This window comes from Desmodus rotundus, chromosome 3 (genome assembly GCF_022682495.2).
Source record: "Desmodus rotundus isolate HL8 chromosome 3, HLdesRot8A.1, whole genome shotgun sequence".
Classification (NCBI taxonomy): Eukaryota; Metazoa; Chordata; class Mammalia; order Chiroptera; family Phyllostomidae; genus Desmodus; species Desmodus rotundus.
Genome location: NC_071389.1, coordinates 12,714,915 through 12,734,023, shown reverse-complemented (window position 1 = coordinate 12,734,023; position 19,109 = coordinate 12,714,915). Strand labels below are relative to the sequence as shown.

Here is a 19,109-nt window from a genome sequence, read left to right as displayed (position 1 = left end):
GTCAGAAGCTTTCGTTGTACCAGATCTTTCATTGAGTTGGATGCTGCCTGTGATGAGTGGGGGGCTTGGGTGGGCAGCCCCTGTCCTCAGGTGCCTTTTCCCTGTAATCACGGAGCCGGAGGCCTTGGGGGTCTGTGTGTCGCCGCAGGAAGAACGAGGCTGGCCTCATTAGTGGCTCTGAAATGCCAGGCAGGCACAGCCTGCTGGGCCTCCTCATCTATTATGCATCTGCCGGGCAGGCCCCTGGCGGGTAACTGGCAGACCACAGGACGAGGGAGCCAGCAGCTGCTTCCTGAGCCCACACCTGCCGTCATGCCTCTGGGCAGGGATCCCCCAAGGCGAATGCCACGGCAGCTCCTTCCACATTGCCCTGGCCCAGCTGGAATAAGGGGGTCCCAGGGGGGACACAGGCATGGATTCTGGTCCTCACTTTACTAGCCTGCCTGTTCCAGCAGGCACTTCTAAGAGAGTCTGGGACCTTGATTGAGCTGGGAGTCATTTGGGACTAGGGTGGCAGAGATGGGATGAAATAGAATCTTAAGTGAGGAGGCTCCTGCCTGCCCAGTGCCTCAGAGTGATAGAGTCCTGGTCATTAATTCATCATCCATTCATTCCGCCGCAAGTCATTGCCGAGTACCTACTGTACGCCAGGCACAGTTCTAGGGACTGTGGATCCCGCGGAAAACAAAGCAGGCCCAGCCCCATCTTCAGAGAGCTTGGGTTGGCTAGTCCCCCACCTCTTTGAGCCTTAGTTTCCTCACCTACAAAACAGGGCGGAGGGAGGATGGTCTGCAAATAGTCAAAGAAAACAAACTATGATGGTTATGCTGAATTTTAAAAGATTTTATTTATTTTATTTTTAGAGAGAGGGGGAGGGAGGGGGAGGGAGAGAAACATTGATGTGTGAATGATACATCAATCATTTGCCTCTTGCGCACCCCCAACTGCGGGCCTGGCCCATAACCCAGGCTTGTGCCCTGTCTGGGCATCAAACTGGCAACCTTTGGGTTCGCAGGTCTGCCCTCAATCTACTGAGCTGCACCAGCCAGGGTAACTGTGCTGAATTTTAGAGCAAGGGCACACACTAGGAGAGCTGATCCTTACCTAGAGCTTACTCGTGCCAGGCTGTATTCCAAAGCCCTTCCCTATATTGATGAATTTAATCCTCACAACCACCTCATGAGGCAGGTACTGTTATTATTCCTGGTTTGGGGCTGAGGAAACTAAGGCACAGAGGGGTTAAATACCCCCTTCAAGGTCTCTCAGCAAGGCTGAGTTTTGAACCTCAGCAACCAGCTCCCGTCTGCACATTACCCTAAGCTGAGGGATGGAGGATGACAGAGGGTGTCATAAGGGCCTTTTTAAGGAGGTAGCATTTGAACCAAAACCAGAAGAATGAGGCGAGCAGGCTGTAGGAAGAGTTAGCGGGGCAAACGGGCAGCCTGACAGAGGGAGCAGCAGGTGCAAAGGCACTGAGGCAGGAACAAGCTTAGTTTGTTCTGTAGCAGGGACGTGGTGGGGCGGAGGGGCGTTACAGAGAGGGGAGGGGCCAGATTGATCAGAGTCTTGTAGGCAGAGTAGAAGTTTGGATATAAGGTCAGTGATTGACATGCAGAACCACTGAATCTTCGACTCCTGGCTTTGTAACATCTTAAAATCAGAGAATTTGGGCCTCCTAGAATCTTTGAAAATGGAAGAGACCTTTGAAGAACCTTCCTATGGCCTCCCACTCAGCAAGGAATCCTTCCTTTGGTTCATGGCCCCTTTGAGTATTGGAAGAAGCCTTTGGGGTTGCCTGAGAAATATGCACCTTTATTTTCAGCCCCTTCATAAGCCTCTTGAAACCCACTCTTCCCACTGAGACCATCACGACCTCTCAGCCGCTCCTTGACTAGCCCTTCCTTGCTTAAAAGTAGCCCATTCCATCGCTGGGTAGCTCAGATGGGTATCAAAAGTTCTCCCTTACTTGGAACAAGCTGCCTGAGCCTAGATGCACCCCGTGGGTCTCCCACTCCCCACAGTGGCCCTTCAATGAGATAAGGATGGGGATTACATATCATCTCCCCAAGTCTGCTCTTCCCGGTCTAAACAGTCACTGGTCCCAGCCTGTGCTCCTTTTCATTCTCTTTCAGCTCAGCTCTTGCAGGCCTTGAGGCCCCTTACTTGTTCCTATCTTCCTGTGGGCCCAGAGAGGCCACATCCTTGGTGGGGGGACTCCAGGGAGAGACCCAAGACCAGAGAGGACCCCCTCTTCCGGGAAAACGCCCCTCCAGCTTAAGCAGACAAGATCCCCTCCAGATGGGCTTTGGTCCTGGGACCACCACTATTTTCTTATGTGATCTTGGCAAGCGAGTCCCCCTCTGTGGGCACTTTCCCCATGCCCCCCTTGGGCACAGTGAAGAGGCTCAGGTGGCCCTCCAGGTCTCTTGCAGCTCTAAGGTTGCCAGCCTGGTTGGCCCTGCTTGCCTCTACATGCTGGTGATGCTCCAGCTCAGGTCCCTTTGTTTGGGTGACACATGGAAATATTTGGGTTGTGCTTCCTGGCAGACCTGAGTTCAAATACTGACTTCAATTTTCCTCGCTCTCTGCCAGCCCAGTGCTATGTACAGTGTAGGTTAACTTCTCTGGGTCTTGGTCTCTTCACCTGTAGAATGAGGACAATAAAAGCACCAGCCGGTAGATTGTTGTGGCAAATAAATGAGGTTATTTGGGCCGCATTTAATGCCAAGGTCACAGGGGTGTCCACCTGCAGCCCGCGGGCCGCCTGTAGCCCAGGATGGCTGTGAATGTGGTCTAACACAAAATGGTAAATTTACTTAAAACATGGTGAGAGTTTTTTGTGATTATGTGTCACAATGTATTTAATGTGGGGCCCAAGACAACTCTTCTTCTTCCAGTGTGGCCCAGAGATGCCACAAGGTTGGACCTCCCTGGAAAACCAGGGCCTGACACAGAGCGACGCCAGCGATCACAGTTACTGCAGCTCATCTTAGGTGCTGGGCCCTGTAGCGAGGACAGAATTACTCAGTGTGTGGACTCAGCCCTCTGGAAGCTCACCACCTGCCTGGGGGTGAGACCGGCTTACATGTGAGCATGCTTTCTGGCCTTGGACACTGACCTTGACACTGGCCCTGAGAACACCAGCTTTGCAGCCAAATAGGCTTGTGCTGAGTCCTAGCTAGGTGACCTTGGGGTGTACCTCCCCTGGCTGGGTGGTGGCGGCAGTTTCTCCCTTTGTGCAGCGGGGGTATTAGTCATTCCCACCTCAGGGTGAGCGAGAGCAGTGAGGAGGTGCTATTGAAGGGCTGGCCTAGCCCGACAGCGTGGCTGTTGCCAACCATGCACTGCCGGAGGGGAGAAACAATTTAGGCCCAGGTGACCTGGAGAAACATTGCTCTCTGAGGCCCATTTTCCTGCCTGTGAAATGGGAAGAATGGCTACAAAACCCTCTGATGTGTTAGGGTTCTAGTTGAGTCAGATTGCTTCTAATCTTGACCTGGTTCTACTGTTTGCTGTGTGACTTCGGACCAGAGGCTTTGCCTCTGTGAACCTCAGTTTCCATGCCTGTAAACGGACAATACTCACCTCATGGGGTTCTTTCAAGGCTTCCATTGGCCACATGTTCATTCAACAACTATTTACTGAGTCCATACCATGTGCCAGGCAGTGTCTAAGAATTGGGGACACGGCAGTGAATCTGATGGATGTGGTCCCTGGTCTCATGCATGTTCCCTGCCAGTGCAGGGACAGATGCAGAACGAGCTAACACATTAATAAGGCAGGTTCAGATGGGTCACGGGCAGTGAGTGACAGGTGGGTGGGAGGGGCCCTGCCTTTGCGAAGGGTATCAGGAGGACCTCTCTGAGGCCTGAGTGGAAGGAGCTGGCTGTGGGAAGGGTGGTCCAGGCAGAGGGCAGAGTAAGTGTAAAGGCCTTGAGGTGGGAACAAGATTCCTTTCTCCCACCCCAGTTCTGGAATACTCCAGGTCATCTCTTGGCAGCTAGTGGAAGGTGGCTGAGCAGGCAGGGAGGCTGGAGGCCCACCTTCTCACAGATCAAGGACTGCTGCCCACGAGGCAGGCCTGGGGGCAGGGGTGGGCATTGTGGTCAGGCACAGGACCGGGCTTGGGTGGGGCCTCAGGTGAGATTGGCTGTGCTGGGCCTCTGAGCTGGTGAGAGGAGGGGACCCCACTGTAGAGCAGAGGAAGGGGGCCAGCCTGCACCCACCTGGCTGGCCCCCTTGCCCAGAGGCATGCTGGAGTCTGGCACAGAGACCCTGGACCTGACTATTTTCTGAGGGGCTGGGGGGGAGGAGCGAGGCAACATCTGCCTGCTGTCACTCTCACCCCAGCCAGCTGGGGCAGCGGCCACAGAATGTATCAGCCTCTCCCAGACCCAGCCCTCCCTCAGGGCCAGAGGTTCTTGGGAAGATGCCTGTACCTGCTCTCTCTGTCTCCCTCCCTCTCTCTCTCTCTCTCTCTCTGTCTTTCTCTCACACACACACACACACACTCTTCCCCACTCACGCTCATAGACTGGACTCTCAAGTGGGCAGCTTTGTCGTGAATGTGGAGGTATGTACACACGCAGTCACTCAGGCAGCAGACCATGGCTGGGCATCAGCTGTGTGCCAGGCCCCTAACAGGCCCGGTCCTCACCACAGGAAGCTCCATCTCTGGTGGGAGAGCCTTTTGCTGATCTGATGATCACACCAGCACACGTGCAGAACAAACTGAGGAATGGAGACGGCCCAACCCAGGCTTTTGGGAAAGCCGGTCGGGATGGGGGCAGCCCGGCCCAGTCTGGGGCAGGGCAGCCCCTGAGCTGTGACAGAGGAGGCCAGGGGAGAGTGGAGCAGGGAGAGGGCTCAGTGTGTGCAGAGGCCTGGAGGTGGGTCAGACAGCCCAGGGCCTCATGAGCCACGTGAGGCTCCACCTTGCAGTGGGAAGCCACAGGGGGGCTTTTAGGCAGGTGGCTGACATGCTAGGTAACACATGCTCACATACACACCCACGCATGCCCCAGACAGGAGCACTTTCTCTCCCACCCACATTTCACGTTCCTGCCAGGCCCCCATCCACATCTTCACCCACAGTGTCACACACCCTCTGTCACTACTGGGCAGAGCTGCAGCAAACCTGGGGCCGGCTGTCAGCGAAGCGTCAGGCATTTGCTCCGCCTGCTTGCTGTTTCTGTGGGGCAGGGCCCCCCCCCCCCCCCCCCCCCCCCCCGCTGCGCCAGCCAGGAGCGGCCTTTGTTCACGTTTGCACAGACCGCACGTTTTATGATGCTCCCCTGCACGTGGAAGGGGGCTTCTGGCTCAGGGAGTGCTTCCACGCATGTTCTCGTTGAACTCTCCCGGCAAGCCTGCAGGGAAGACTCAGCAACACCGTTTCACAGCTGAGGACACGGAGGCTCAGAGAGGTGAAGTGACTTGTCTCAGGCCACACAGCTCTACAGGCGGGCTTTGAACTCAGGTCCATCTGACTTCTAGATCTGGTCACTGGCCCATCTGGACTCGGCACATTCAGCTGTGCCCGTCCTCTTTCCAGGCTCTCCCCAAGAAGGTGGCAGGTGACCTTCAGTGCCAAATTCTTCCAGAAACGGGTTGATCAACACGGAAAGTTATTTAGAGCCCCAGTGCATGCCCACCTGCCTGGTGCCCCCGTGGCCTTGGTGGGGAGTGCCAAGGGTGGGGCTGGTCACCTGCCAGCCTGCTAGCCTGGGGCAGGGCATGGCATGAGCAGAAGCCCAGAGCAGAGCCTGCATTTGCATTTGCATTTGCAAATGAGGCAGACAGCCCTGTCCTTGCACAGGCCATAACCTCAGCTGGCCTGGCTCCCAGGATGGCATGGCACAGCCCTGTGCCCAGCTGCCCCGGCTGCTCCTCTCCCACCTTCTCTCTTTCTGGACCCTCAGAACAGGTTGCCTAATGTAGGGGAAGGAGTGTGGGCTTCAGGGTCAGCCACACTGGGGTCACGGCCCCGCTCTGTCACTCCTGGCTTGGGGGACTGTGGCCATGTTGTTCGGCCTCCCTGGTGTCAGCGTGTCCTCCTTGGAATAAGGAATGAAGAACAGTATCTCCTTCTCAAGATGACTGACAGAGGTAAAGGAGTCACGCACTGTGAGAGCTGAGTCATAGTAAATGTTCGCTTTTAAGAAATCTTTTGTTTTTTTTCCTGAGGACAAAAACAAGAAGTGCTCATTGCAAAAACTCAATGCAGAAAAAATGCAGAAAACAATGCAGAGAAGCACATCCTGGAGAAGGTAGAGGTTCCTCAGGGCCCTGCTTCCCAGGGGCAAGCCGTGTGAGCTTTTACACGTAATTTTAAATTTTTACAAGTGAGATTTTTGTTGCGCAACTTGCTTTGTTCACTCCGCCATGTTGCCTCACACCCTTTCTTCCGTCAGGACTAGAAGCCCCCTTTGTCACCACTGCTTGGCATTTCGTGGCTTGCGTGTGCCTTGATGCATTTGGCCACCTCCTTTGAATGAATGTTGGGGGTGGCTTCCAGATTTAACTATTGCGTCCCCTGCGGCATGAATGTTCCTTGTTCACATATTTTTGTGCGTCTCTGTAAGGATTCCTGGAGGTTAAATGTCTGGGGCTGGAGCTGCTGGCCAGTGCACGTTTCCGTCTCTAACAGGGGTGGCCAGACAACCCTGCAGCCGTAGCGACCTGCGTGCCCGCAGCCAATCCTGGGAAAGTCCATTTCCTCAGAGCAATGGCAACTATCCAAGCCTGTGTCCTCAACCACGGGGACCCTAGAGTCAGCAACAGGCATAGGTTCCAGGAGTGGAAGGCTCCTGGGAGGTCACCTAGTCAAGCCCATGCTCCCTTGAGTCCTCCTGTCCCTACACCTGAGTCTCTCCCCCGCTACGTCCCTGAGAGTGCTGCCCGCCTCTGCATGCCAGGGAGCTGAGTGCCTTATGGGGTAGGTGGTTTTACACTTGGGCAGCTCAAGCACATGGATCCTCGTGTTGTCCTCCCTCCTACCTCCTCACAGTGTTCACCCGGAACCCTGCCTTACTCCTCAGCAGCCTGCAGAGGAGGGAAGATACAAAGGAAGAGAACAGGGAAGGCCAGGAAGAGCTCTCGGTTAATGTTCACACTGTATCAACTCATTTAATCCTCAGGACAACCCTTGGAGGCAGGCACTGCTATCCCATTTTATAGGTGAGGAAACTGAGGCTCAGAGAGGTAACTTGCCCAAGGTCACACAGCTGTTAGGTGGCAGAGCCAGGATACAAACGTTGGCAGCCTGGCTCCAGAGCACACACCTCCGATGTTGTACCTTTCCAGGCAGGAACCTATAACTTACTGAACACCTACTGTGTAGTCACGTGCCACTCAACGACAGGGATATGTTCTGAGAAATGCACCACTGGGTGATTCTGTCATTGTGCACACGTCATAGAGGGCACTTTCACAAACGTAGACGGTACAGCCTCGTACACACCCGGGCTCTATGGTCTAGCCTACTGCTCCCAGGCTGCAAACCTGTACAGCATTCACTGTACTGAATACTGTAGGCAGCTGTAACACAGTGGTGAGTATCTGGGTTGTCTAAAGATATCTAAACACAGAAAAGGCCCAGGGAAAACGCAGTATGAAAGATAAACAATGGTACACCTGTGCAGGGCGCTGACCGGGAATGGAGCCTGCAGGCCTGGGCGCTGCTCCGGGGAGTCAGTGGGTGAGCGGTGGGTGAGTGTGAAGCCCCGGGACATCGCAGGACAGTGCTGGAGACTTTATAAACACTGCCCACTTGGATGTCACAAACTTTTTAGGGCAGTGTGAGACTAAATCAAGCACACGAGGAAATGATGCACTTGAGAAATGTGGTCAGCACGAGGTATGTGAGGCAGTTGTTGCTGGCGTGACTTGGCACACGGTTCACAGCCGACTTACTTGTGGGTCAGTAGGAAGAGTGACTCTACAGTAATGTCTCAAAGTATAGTGTAGTGAGCACGTAAACTGGGGACAGCCATCTATCATCAGCATCACCGAGTGTGGAGTGTTGTCCAGCGTAACTATGAGCTGGACTTTTATGTGACTGCCAGGGCGGTAGGCTTGTTTACACCGCATCACCACAAATATGTGAGTAATGTGTCGTGTGCCACACTGAGGCTGCTGCGACGTCACCAGGCGATAGGAACTCTTCAGCTCCATTATAATGGTGAGGGGCCAGTGTCGTATGTGCCGTGTATCCTTAACCAGAACATAGGCAGCTCACGACTGCGCTCAGCTCTGGCTAGCCAGGCAGTACGTGCACTATCTAATTTATTCCGCGCAACGACCCTACGTAAAGTAGGCGTTACTGTCCCGTTTGCAGATGAGGAAGCTGAGGCTCAGAGAAGGGAAGCAGCCTCGAGTCTGAGGCTCCCCCGACAGCCCCTGCAGGGACCGATTTCCACCAGTGCTTGGCTGACTCGGCTCCCAGTTTCTCATCCTCCCATTCGCCCTCCTGCAGAGCGTCCGAGCCAGACCTCAGCTCCAGCTAGCCAAAGTCCCAGGGCTTTTTTGGTTAGGAGATGGTGACCCTGTCCCTCTCCAAGGAAGTTCCACCTTGGCCTGGCAGGAACTTCTGCTCACCAGTCTGGCCTGGGGCCCGTGAGGCGGCAAACCCATGGGCTAGGGAGGGAGAGGGGTGGAGCGAACGAGGCCTCGGCCTCGGCCTCGGAGGGGTCAGTGTCTGAGCAGGGAGGCCCACGGAGTGCCAGGAGCAGCTGGAAAATAGTCTGGGCCCCTGTCGCTGGTGCTTTTGCCTTGAGGTGGGGGAGACCTGGCTCTCCCGGTGCTGATACCAACACCCAGCCCCATTGTCCAGCCCAGAGCAGGCGTCAGGACACAGGTTCTGCACGCGTGACTGAGCCTAGGAGTGAAGGGCACATGGGGGAGTGGGTGGGTGATGGAGCAAGTGAAGGAATGCATGGAGTTCAGAGGAGGGAGACCCCTGGCTGCAGAGGTGGGGGAAGGACAATAGGTTAATGAAGGAGGTGGGGCATAGGTGGCAGTGAGACCTGGGGCGAGTGTGTGCGCACATGTGTGTGTGTCCTAGGAAGGTCCTTGCACATGGGCTGTAAGGTGGGCAGCACGTTCCAGGCCCGTCACTGGGAGTGGCCCTGTGCTGATGAGGCCAGGGGTAGAGCAGCTGGGTTTGAGCTTCAGGTGTGGTACCTTGGGCAAGTCACCGGCTTCAGTTTTCTTCCGAGTAGAGTGGAGATAATGTTACCTGACTTAGGTTCCTTGGAAGGCTGCTGAGAGGGTCTAGAGGGAACGCAGTTTGTAAACTAAAGCACCAGGCTGGGTAAACAGATGTTATTACCGGAGCAGAGGTAATAGCCAGGTCATCTAATGGCCAGGTCATCTCCATGTCCCCGCCCCCCCGCCCCCCTGTCCCCAGGGTGGGGAGGAGTCTATCCCCTGGGAGGCAGAGAGGGTCAGACTTAGGCCACAGCAGGGCTCAGGCCACCTGGGCAGGGAGCAGGTGGACGGGAGGCTGGGTCCCCAGGTGCTATGCCCCTGGGTGGGGGCCAGTCCCATGACCTCCTCTCATGGCTGCCAACCTGTTGTTTGCTCAGGAGGCTGCTGCCTGGCCCAGCTCCGGGATCCGGGTGTCTCGGCGCACAGCCAGCTCGGTATCAGGGGCGGGGGTGGTGCACGTGCCACCTTCCAGCTCACCCCTCTGCCCAGCCTGGAGCATGAGGCCCTCTTCTCTACCCTAGGGGACCCTGCCAGCCCTACCCCTCAATGGCTGTGAGACCGGACCCATCTTGCAACCTCACTGAGCCCCTGCTTCCTTAGCTCTGAAACGGGGGGAGAGAGAGGGGAGAGAAGAGTGGCCCTCAGTCAGGGTTGTTGTTGTAATAGATCACATGACATCACTGTGCTTGGCTCCCCTGCCCCCTCGCTCCCTCCTCAGTCCTGGGAGAGGTCAAAGGTGCCTGGAAAAGAGAGCCGGGGGTGGCCATGCCTGTGTCCTACCCCTGCCCCTCCCCGTGGGCCTGGGAGGAGGGCCCAGACTCCCTGGGCCTGGCTTCAGAAATTCACTCACCGGGCTGCCCCTGGCCACCTTCCCTGGCACTTTGGCAGGGCCAGGGGCAGGCAGGGAGGCAGTGCCAGAGGTGCACGCTCTGGAGACAATGGGCTTCTGTGGCCCCTGGGAAGGAGCAGTTCTAGGGAGGCTCTAGTCTCTGATTTCAGGAGATCAGCGTCCCCTAGAGCTGGCACCATGCCTGGGAGACACAGGGAGCTCCCCAGCCCCACCCAGAGGGGCCTCTCTGGGGGGTGAGGGACTCTAGGAGTAGCCCTCTGTACCCTCTACTCACTTTGAGGTCCCTGCTCCAGGAATCATTGGATTGGTATAACCAGTTGGTCTCATGGCCCTCTGGTGCCCAGCACTGGTCTGGTCTGAACCCCTCAGCCTCCTGTCCTGGGCTAGTGACCCCGTATCCTTCTCAGCTCTCCCTTTCCTGGCTGGTGAGCCCATCCTCTGCCCTCCCAACCCCCCAAGCCTGGTTTCCCAGCTTGTGGGTGCTGTCTAGCACCCCATCCAGCTCCCCTGCTCGCCATCACAAGCTTCCCGCCTTGGCGGCCTGATGTCACCTGCGCTGGCCACCAGCGTTTCACCTGTTTGAATGGAATTTTCAAGCATGCATAGTTCACCAGGCAGAAAAGAAAGCAAGGGAGCCCCGGCAGTGGGACCAGCCGGTGCAGAGGCTCAGCAGAGTGGAACCGTGTGCCTCGTTGGGAAAACCGCCTGCAGCCCAGCCAGACCAGGACAAGGCAACTGGGGCAGAGCAGGAAGGGGCTGTGCGTGTGTGGAGGTGAGGTTGGGAGAGTCAGCATCAGCCAGCTCCTCTGGGGACCTCCATCCAGTGTAGTGATTTCTTGGCAAGGGGCCAAACCCTGTCCCCAGGACAGTCCAGTCCAGTCACTGCTCTGGGGTCCGGAGAGGGCAAGGTGCTCCAGGAGAGCAGCTCGTCACAGTCATCATAACCACAGTCACTTCTGGAGTGCTGTCTCTACTCCATGGCTCCCAGCAACTCATAGGGTGGCTACGTCCTCTATTGTTTGGCAGACTAGAGAAAGAGACAGGATCTTCCTGCCAACTCTCTAGGTCAACAGGTGGGAAGCAACCCGGGGAGGCCTCTGGCCACCTGTCCTGGGTTTCGCCTATCTCCCGTCTCCCCCACCGTGTCTGGGTCTGACCTGCAATTTGCTGAGTGTGGGAACTCCCTGAGGTGCCCCCACCCCAGGGTGGCATCTGGAGCCTCGGACTGATGGAAGGCCTGGGTTCTAATCCTCAGTCTTCCCCCACCTTGCTGGGTGTTCTTGAGGTGGTTGTTTAACCTCTCTGAGCCTCAGTTTACCCCTATGGGAATTGGGGATTCTAGCGACTGCCTTATCTCCGGCTCCAGTTCCAGTGAGTCTCCCAGGGGTGCGCAGATAAATAGGGCTTTTGAAAAGTACAAAGAGCTGTACTCACGATGGTGAGATTATTATTGTTACCTTGATGGGGAGATAAGAGAGGGGGAGGAGGTGCAGTGACAGTTGCCAAGAAACCTGGGAGCTGTAGCAGCAGCTTCCTGCCTGGCCCATCCCACTCAGGAGCTGAGCCACCGGGCCCTGCCCCCACCCTCCTCCTGTACCCTTTCCCTGGGAGAGAGGGGTGCTGGGGTGGGGGAGGGCAGAGCTGGGGCCAGCTGGCTGGTGGTCACGCCTCTGCAGGCCTGAAGGTGACCCGGGAATGTGTCTGGCCCAAACTCACGTTGGCTCCAGCTTTCTCTGTGACCTTGAGCAAGTCACCTCCTCTCTTGCCACCACCTTCTTCTGTGTCCAGGTGTCCTCTGTACCTGTAGGCACATGTCCAGGCCAAACAGGGCAGGATTAATCTGGACCTAGGGAAGATGCTTGGCAGGGTCTGCGGGAGCCAGGAGCTGCGATGGGAAGGCCACTGGGGGCCAAGGCTACGTATGCGGCAGGACTGAGGGCCTGGGTTGAGGGCAGCTGTGACGTGTGTAGTAGAAGGACCTCGGGCTGGAGACAGACCTTGGCACTGCCCTTTCTCTGGTATGACCTTGGGCTTGTCACTTAACCTCTCTGAACCTCAGTTGTATTGTTTGGGAAAAGTTTGATAACAGTCCAATCTCACAAATCGGCTGTGCCGATCAAATGAGACAGCGCCTATGGCAGCTGTAGAGGGCTGTGCAGCCATGTGGTGGTGGTCCTGGTTGTGGCGGTGGTCCTGGTCGGGGAGGCGTGCCCCAGGCACCTTCCGGAGGCTGCGGCTTCGAGTGCAGGAAGAATGCAAAGCATTTTAAGCTGGGGCGGGCCAGAGCATCAGGGAGGTTGTCAGAGAAGTGGGGATGGGTAGAGGCTTGGGAAACCTCATGTGAACAGAACGGTGGAGACCAGGAGGAGTTGAGGACAGGACAGGAGAGAGAGGGGAGAGACGGAGAGGTTCATGAAGAGGAAGGAGAGAGACCAAGTTGGGGGAGGTCTGTAGAAGCCAGAGGCAGAGGGGAGGGAGGGACAGGCTAGAAAGGCGGAGAAGAGGCGGTGAGAGGTGGGGGAGGTAAGAGGAAGAGGAGGAGAAGGCATCCTAGCAGGCTAGAGGGGTCGGAGGGAGGTGAGGGGCTGTGTTTATTCATTCCTTCAAAAGTACTTATTGAGAAATGACTATTTCCTAAGAGACAGGATAGGGTAGCGTTCAGGCGCAGCATCTAGACCTGGAGGGTTGGGGGTGCAAATCCTCCATATTTCACTTACATGTACTGTCAGTGTGATCTTGGGTAAATTGCTTAACCTCTCTGTGTCTTCGTTCCGCCTCTGAAAGATGAGGATTAGCTGAGTTAATACAAAGGAAGAGCTTGGAGCTGAGCCGGCATGTGGCCCGATCTGCCTCCGTGCTGGCTGCTGTTGCTTTTGTGACCGGGCTGGCTGCCTGTCCTGTGTGACGGGCTGCGTCCACAGGGCTGGCTGCCTGTACTGTGCAGTTCAGATCCTGGGCCCTGGCGTGACAAATCTGGGTTCAAAGCCCTGCTCTACCTCCTGAACTGTATGACCTTGGGCAACTTAATGTACCTCTATGAGCCTCAGTTTCCCCACGTGTAAAGTCTGCTCTTCCCGAGTACCCATCTCATGGGGGAGCTCTGAGGGTTAAATAAGGTTATGCAAGGCACAGGTTGGGAAGGTTCTTGTTAGTACAGCCTTCCATCCCTCAGGGCCAGGATGATGACATAGGCGGGGCCCAGAGCCTCTGATTTCCTGCTCTGTCCTTATCCTGGATTCCTTTCCTTCCCTGGGCCTTTAGGACCTCAAAACATGACCTTTTAGGTGGACTTGTCTGGGAGGGGTGGGGGCTGGCATTTCCTGTAAGGAGCAGGACTGGCCAGCTGAGAACTGGAGAGCCGAGGGCCTCAAGAGACTGGGTCCTGGGGGGGAAGCCAGGGCCCCCTTATCGTCAGAGACCTCCATAGTCCTGGGCCAGTGTGGGAAGTCCTGGGAGAGACGGGCACCTGGGCGTGGGGAGGCTGAAGCTGAGAGCGTTCTGGCAGCGGGGAGCATGTTTGGGAGCTGCTGCCAGGCTGACCTGCAGTGGCTACTCTTTGAGCCTGGGGGCCTGACAGAGGAACAGACAGAAGAACACTACCCCAATAGCTCCATCATGGGCAACAACCTCCACTCGACAGCCAGGGTCATGACCAGACAATGGCCCCTGCCATCAAGGGGGCCCAGCTTCCCCTGGGCTTCAGGCCCAGGACTTCTTAGCCCCCCGGGCACCTTCTACTCTCCATCCCACTGAGCCTGGGCCTGCTCAGTCAACGGCCTGAGCTTTAAATTCTGGCTTTGTCACCCACTTGCTAGGGGAAGTGGCTTCACCTGGCTGAGCCTCATCTTCTCCCACCTGTAAAAATGGGGGTAAATAATGCCAGCCTTCTGGCACCATAGTGAAGGTTTAATATACTTGACATGGTTACAGCACATATAGGTCTCAAGGAGGAGTCCCCATGGTGGCCACAGTGGAATTTGCCTGGACTGTTTCTACAGGTCTCTCTCTAGTCCCTTGTCTCCTGTCTCTCCCCACTCAGCACACCTTGCAGTCTAGGGGACACTGTGTTTAGGCTGTTCCCTTGGTCACAAACTTCAATACCTCCCTACTGCCAACCTCCACTGAGTCATTCACCTACTCAGCATTACCTAACGAGACCCTAACCTGGGGAGCCGGGGTTTACCATGAATGAATGACTATCAAAGAATTTATTGAGGGAATAACTAGTAGCTGCCCAGGCTCTATGATGGATTTTTTTGGAAACTGAGGCTGAAAGGAGTGTGTCACTTAAGGTCCCACAGCAGGTAAGTACCTGGGGATATCTCCCCCACACTGATGCCACTGCCTGCAAATGCCACTGTCACCATAGCCATCCTTTCGGGCCAGGACCTTCCTTTCAAGGTGCTCGCCCAGGAGGTGCAGAGGCGGGTTCAGCAGGGCTGAGGATGGCTTCTCTGGGCCGCTTCTCCCACTCGGGTGGCTGGGCTGAGGTGAGTCGGCAGGGGGGCTCAGAGCTTCCTCAGGACCTCCTTCCGGGCCGGTTCCTGCAGCTCGTCCCCGTGTCTGGAGGTGTGGCAGTCCCAACTTCACCTGACTCAAGCAGCTGTGGGCTGCTGAGGATCATCTGGCAGCCTGTGTGACTCATCCCTCTTGGTTGCTGGGACCTGGGCGGGGGTACCGCCACGTCAGGGTGGCCCTCAGCAGCCAGCGGAAGCCAGGCCTGCTCCCCAGCCCTGGGTTTCCCGGGTCCCAGGAACCACTGGGCACCTCCTCTCCCTGACCCTGGAGGTGGCCTCGTCGGCAGGCTTTCTAGGGTGGCAGGAGCTGACTTCACCCTCGCTAGACCTGTTCCCTTTCCTCCGGGAGGGGCGTGGGTGCAGGCAGAGAGTCCGGGCCCCGAGTCAGTTAGGCCTGGCTCCGACGCTGGCTCTGCTGCCAGCCAGCTCTCTGACCTCTGCATGCCTCTGGGTCCTTCTCTGTCAAGTGGGGACACCAGTGTGGTGAAGGGTCTGTGCCCTCAGGCCTGGCACATAGTAGGCCCAATGAGTATCAGGTATTGTTACCGTCAATGGGAGCAGTAGCCCAGTGGCCTCTCAGCCAGAAGGCTGCTGTCTCCCTGAAGGCTCAGGGAGGGGTCCACACCGACTGGGGCACTCTGCTGAATCCAGAGATCAGGGCTCAGCCATCGAGAGCAAGCCTCACTGCCCCTGCCTCAGTCTACCCATCTTCAGAATGGGTAGTGGACATCCTCTTGGCCGAAGTATGTGTGAGGGAGGCCTGATGGAGAGCTTGGGAGAGACCTGCTCACATCTCCAGTCTCTGGGGAAGGAGAGCCTGTTTAGCTGCCCTGCTCAGGAAGCCCCTCCTCCTGGGGACCCCAGCACCCATTCCTGCATGAAATCTGCCTCCCCTCACGTTCCCCAACTCTGACGGTGGCTCTTCCAAAGCTCACAAGTCTCCCAACATGGGGCTCTCCCTGACCTCAGATTCCTTCTCTTCCAGGAGGGGTGATGGGCAGAACCCGCGCTTCCCTCAGGCACTAGACCTGCCACGAGTGGACTTAGCCTCCCCACCCACCGCTTCACTCCACCCAAAGGTAAGTGCCCGCCTCCCCACTGCCCAGGTGTGGAGACCCCCAGGGCCAAGAGAAACCTTAGAATGACTCCTGGGCAGGAGGTAAAACGTTCAGGCCACCACAGCTCAGCCCTGGGTGGGCCTGGTCTAGTCTCAGAGGTTGGATGGGGGTCTGTAGTGCTGCTTGGGGTGGGGCGGGACAGTTGGGAATAAACTGGCCCCGACTGTTCTTCATTACCTCCATCATCAACACCACTGCCCATTTCCTATATGATAGTGCCTCCATCACGCAGCCCTGGTGAGGATTAAGGGGAAAAGTGCCAATAAAGCATTCCATGCTCAATGGCTGGCACAGGGGAAAAGCCCTATAAATGAGGCCCTTGTTGTCGTTATCATCAAAATCTAATGTTCACCCAGCACCTGATTTATGTCAGACTGTGCTGAGTACAGAGCGGCCAGAAATCAACTAGACCCAGACGCTGCCTTCAGGGAGCCACAGTCCAGTTTAGACAGAACTAATGAAACGTATGCAGAGAGACAAATACCAGTAAGAACTGCTAGCATTGATTGAAATTATTTATGGGCCACGTGGGTACTTAATGCTTTAAATACAGTATCTCATTTCATCCTCAAACTGTAAGTACTGTGTGCTAGCTACTATTATTAGTCTCATTTTACAGACTAGAAAATCGAGGCTCAGAGAGGTTAAGTTACTGCTTCAAAGACACACAGGTAGGATATTATGGGGTCAGGGCTGGAGCCAAGGCTGCCCGACCAGAGTGCCTGGTCCCGTGGCCTCCCCAGTGCAGAGGGTCACGAGCCCTTGCTTTTGCAGTACGCTTTGCAGTTTCTAAAGATGTCCACAGACATGCCTCTTGGTCCTTTCATTAAACCCCAGGTGGTAGGTGTTCTCCAGATGAGATCCAGATGCTCAGAGAGGTGATGTGGTCTTTTCAGGGTCACACAGCCAGGAAATAGCAGAGGCAGGATCTGCCAAACTCCTCTCCTAGTGCTCTGGCCTGGAAGAGGGGCCCTATTCCTCTCCTAGGCTGGGAGGACAGATGGCCTAGGAATGGTGTCCTTGTGAGGGGCCACCACTTCCTAGGGGGTCCCAAGTGGGGATCCTGTGGACAGTGTCAGGAGACCCTTTCCCACTCTCTGTGCCTGGGCAATAGCCCAAGACGGGCCATGTAGATCCTGGGGCTTAGCGGGAAGGGAGTGACTCGATGGCAGTTGGGTTTGTGAGTGAGCATCTGGCAGGAGGCCTGGGTTCTCACCCAGGGCTGAGTGCCCTTGGAACATAGCCTCTCCTGCCTAGGCCTCAGTCTTCCCATCAGGAAAAGGAGGGTCAGAACAGCCCCTCACCCTGAGTCCTGCCTGCCCACACAGCCTGGGGCTGGCCTTCTCAGATTAGCTCTGAGATGCCTCCCCTTGGGCTTCCTGGCCTCCGCCTAGTCTGTCTAGAAGCCTCCGATTGTGCCAACACGACCCAGACTGTAGGCTCCTGACCACCTACCCCTGCCCCAGAATCAAGCCACAGTCTGTGGGTCACCCTCCTTTGACCAGGGTCCAGAGAGACTGAGTGATTCGTTGGGATCCCAGCAAACCTGGGGTGGAGCTGAGGAAACCCTGCCTGTGACACATTTGCCACGCCCCTCCCCTCGCACCCCTAACTCTGCACACATTCATAGTGTTGATGGTCCCTGTGCCAGTGGGCTCATCCCTGCCCCTCTCTGGGCCTCTGTTTCCTCATCCATAAAATAGAGGAGACAGTTCCTTCTCTACCTACCTTGCCGGCTTGCAGTTGAGTGCTGACCTTGAAAGTAACTTTGGAAAGTAAAAATCAGGAAGCTGAACTATTATCAGCATAATATGTTCCCAGGGTAGGACTGAACACCCAGGAGGGACTCTCCTCACTGGGGAGCCACACCTGAGATAGCCAGGACCCTCCTACCCTGTCCCCTTATGGGGGTTTATTCACTTGGGGATTCAGAAATCTACACAGAGGTATATACACAGTCTACCCACATTCATGTACATGGCCATAATCACATGTCTGCACATGTATTCAGAAACTTGCACATGTACACATGCAAGCATGTACAGATACATATGTACAAACACACCAGGATGTCCAGGTACACACAGCCACATCTAGTCTCAGTCACACACACACACAGCTGCGTGCACACAGGTGCACCCCCTCCACTCCACCTGGCACACAGGCCTCTCCAGTGATACGAGCAGGTCTCGCCTCCTCCCAGTGTGGGAATGGATGTTTCTCCGGCTGCTTTTTGATGGGTGCCCGGAAGCGCTCAGGCCTGGAAGTGCCTGCATAAATCAATATTTGCTACTGTTAATTATTAAAAACAAAGCTACACCGTGTCTGGAACACACATCTCTGGAGTTCCCGCTGGCTCCCCGGGCTCCAGCCTGACCCAGGTCCAGATCTCGGGGAGAGGAAGGTGTAGTGCCTTCCTTCCAGGAGTCCTGGGCCCTGGAGACGGATGGCGGTGGGCAGCTGCCAGCAGCTCCTTCAGGATAAAGAGAGGCTGCGCACTGAGCTAGTGGGCAGCCCTGCCCCTTCAGGCTCCAAAGCAGCTGGTGTTGGCTTGGCCACAGCTCAGGAAGCAATTGCAGCTTTCCCAGCATCTGTCTGGGAAGGGGGTGCTGAGGCCCCAGCCCTGCCTGCACTGTACAATGGCAGACACAATGCCGGGTCGGCTGTAAGGGCCTGCAGAGGCCTTATATTTTACAGACGGGGAAACTGAGGGCTACAGAGATGGCAGGGACTCACTCGAGTTCACTCAGCAAGTTGTAGCAAGGCTGGAGCTAGAACCCGTATGTCCAGAAGTCTGCTCCATACAGTGGGGCCTTGGCAGCTGCTCCCCAGGCAGGTGCTGTAGTTTTCTCCTCCAGGGTCAGGGGCAATTAGGACAGAGGTGGGGGTAGCTAGAGCCAGGTATGGCATGGGACCTGAGGAAGGGAGAGGACAGGCCAGCCACTGTCAGGCATTAGGGAACAGGAGAGGAGGGAGGGGGGAGCAGCCCCAGGCCTTTCCCTGGATTCCTAGTTCTGCCTTTCCTGGCTGTGTGATCTTGAGCGGGGCACTTCACCCCCTTGGAGTCAGTTTTCTCTTCTGTAAAGTGGGGACGACACTAGTACCTCCTGGGTTGTGGGGAGAGGATGAGATTTGCTAAGGGTCCAGCATTATGTAAGTACTCAAGAAAAGTCTTCTGTCTCCAATGTAACCCCCTCCTTATCCTGCCCGGCTTCATAGCGGGTTCCAAGAACCCCGCCCCAGAGGCCCTGAGGCGAGGTACCCAAAGTCTGGGAAGATAGAGGTGGGGTGGGGTCGCGCTGGGGAGAACCTGGGGGGGTGTGCCAGAGAGTTCAGTGCGCTGAAATCTTTTAGCGCTCCACCAAGTGCGCGCAGGCGCAGTGTCCAGGGACATTGGGTCTCGCTGCTCCGGGGGCG

General features: G+C 56.2%; 1 protein-coding gene across 15 annotated transcripts in view; it reads left to right on the top strand.

The window, feature by feature from the left end:
• RAP1GAP (RAP1 GTPase activating protein) overlaps positions 1-19,109 on the top strand; it is a 61,859-nt gene that overhangs the window by 18,444 nt on the left and 24,306 nt on the right. For 7 of the 15 annotated variants that reach the window (XR_008426349.2, XR_008426348.2, XR_008426343.2 and 4 more), the window contains one exon: positions 15,560-15,653. Coding sequence is in view for 1 of the 15 variants with exons in the window: in XM_053920113.2 (XP_053776088.1) it covers positions 15,560-15,653 (94 nt within the window). In the remaining 14 variants the exon portion in view is untranslated. Of the gene's footprint in view, positions 1-11,951; positions 12,076-15,559; positions 15,654-19,109 lie in introns of those variants that run through there. The other 8 variants (XR_008426344.2, XR_008426342.2, XM_053920111.2 and 5 more) reach the window with 7 other exon arrangements.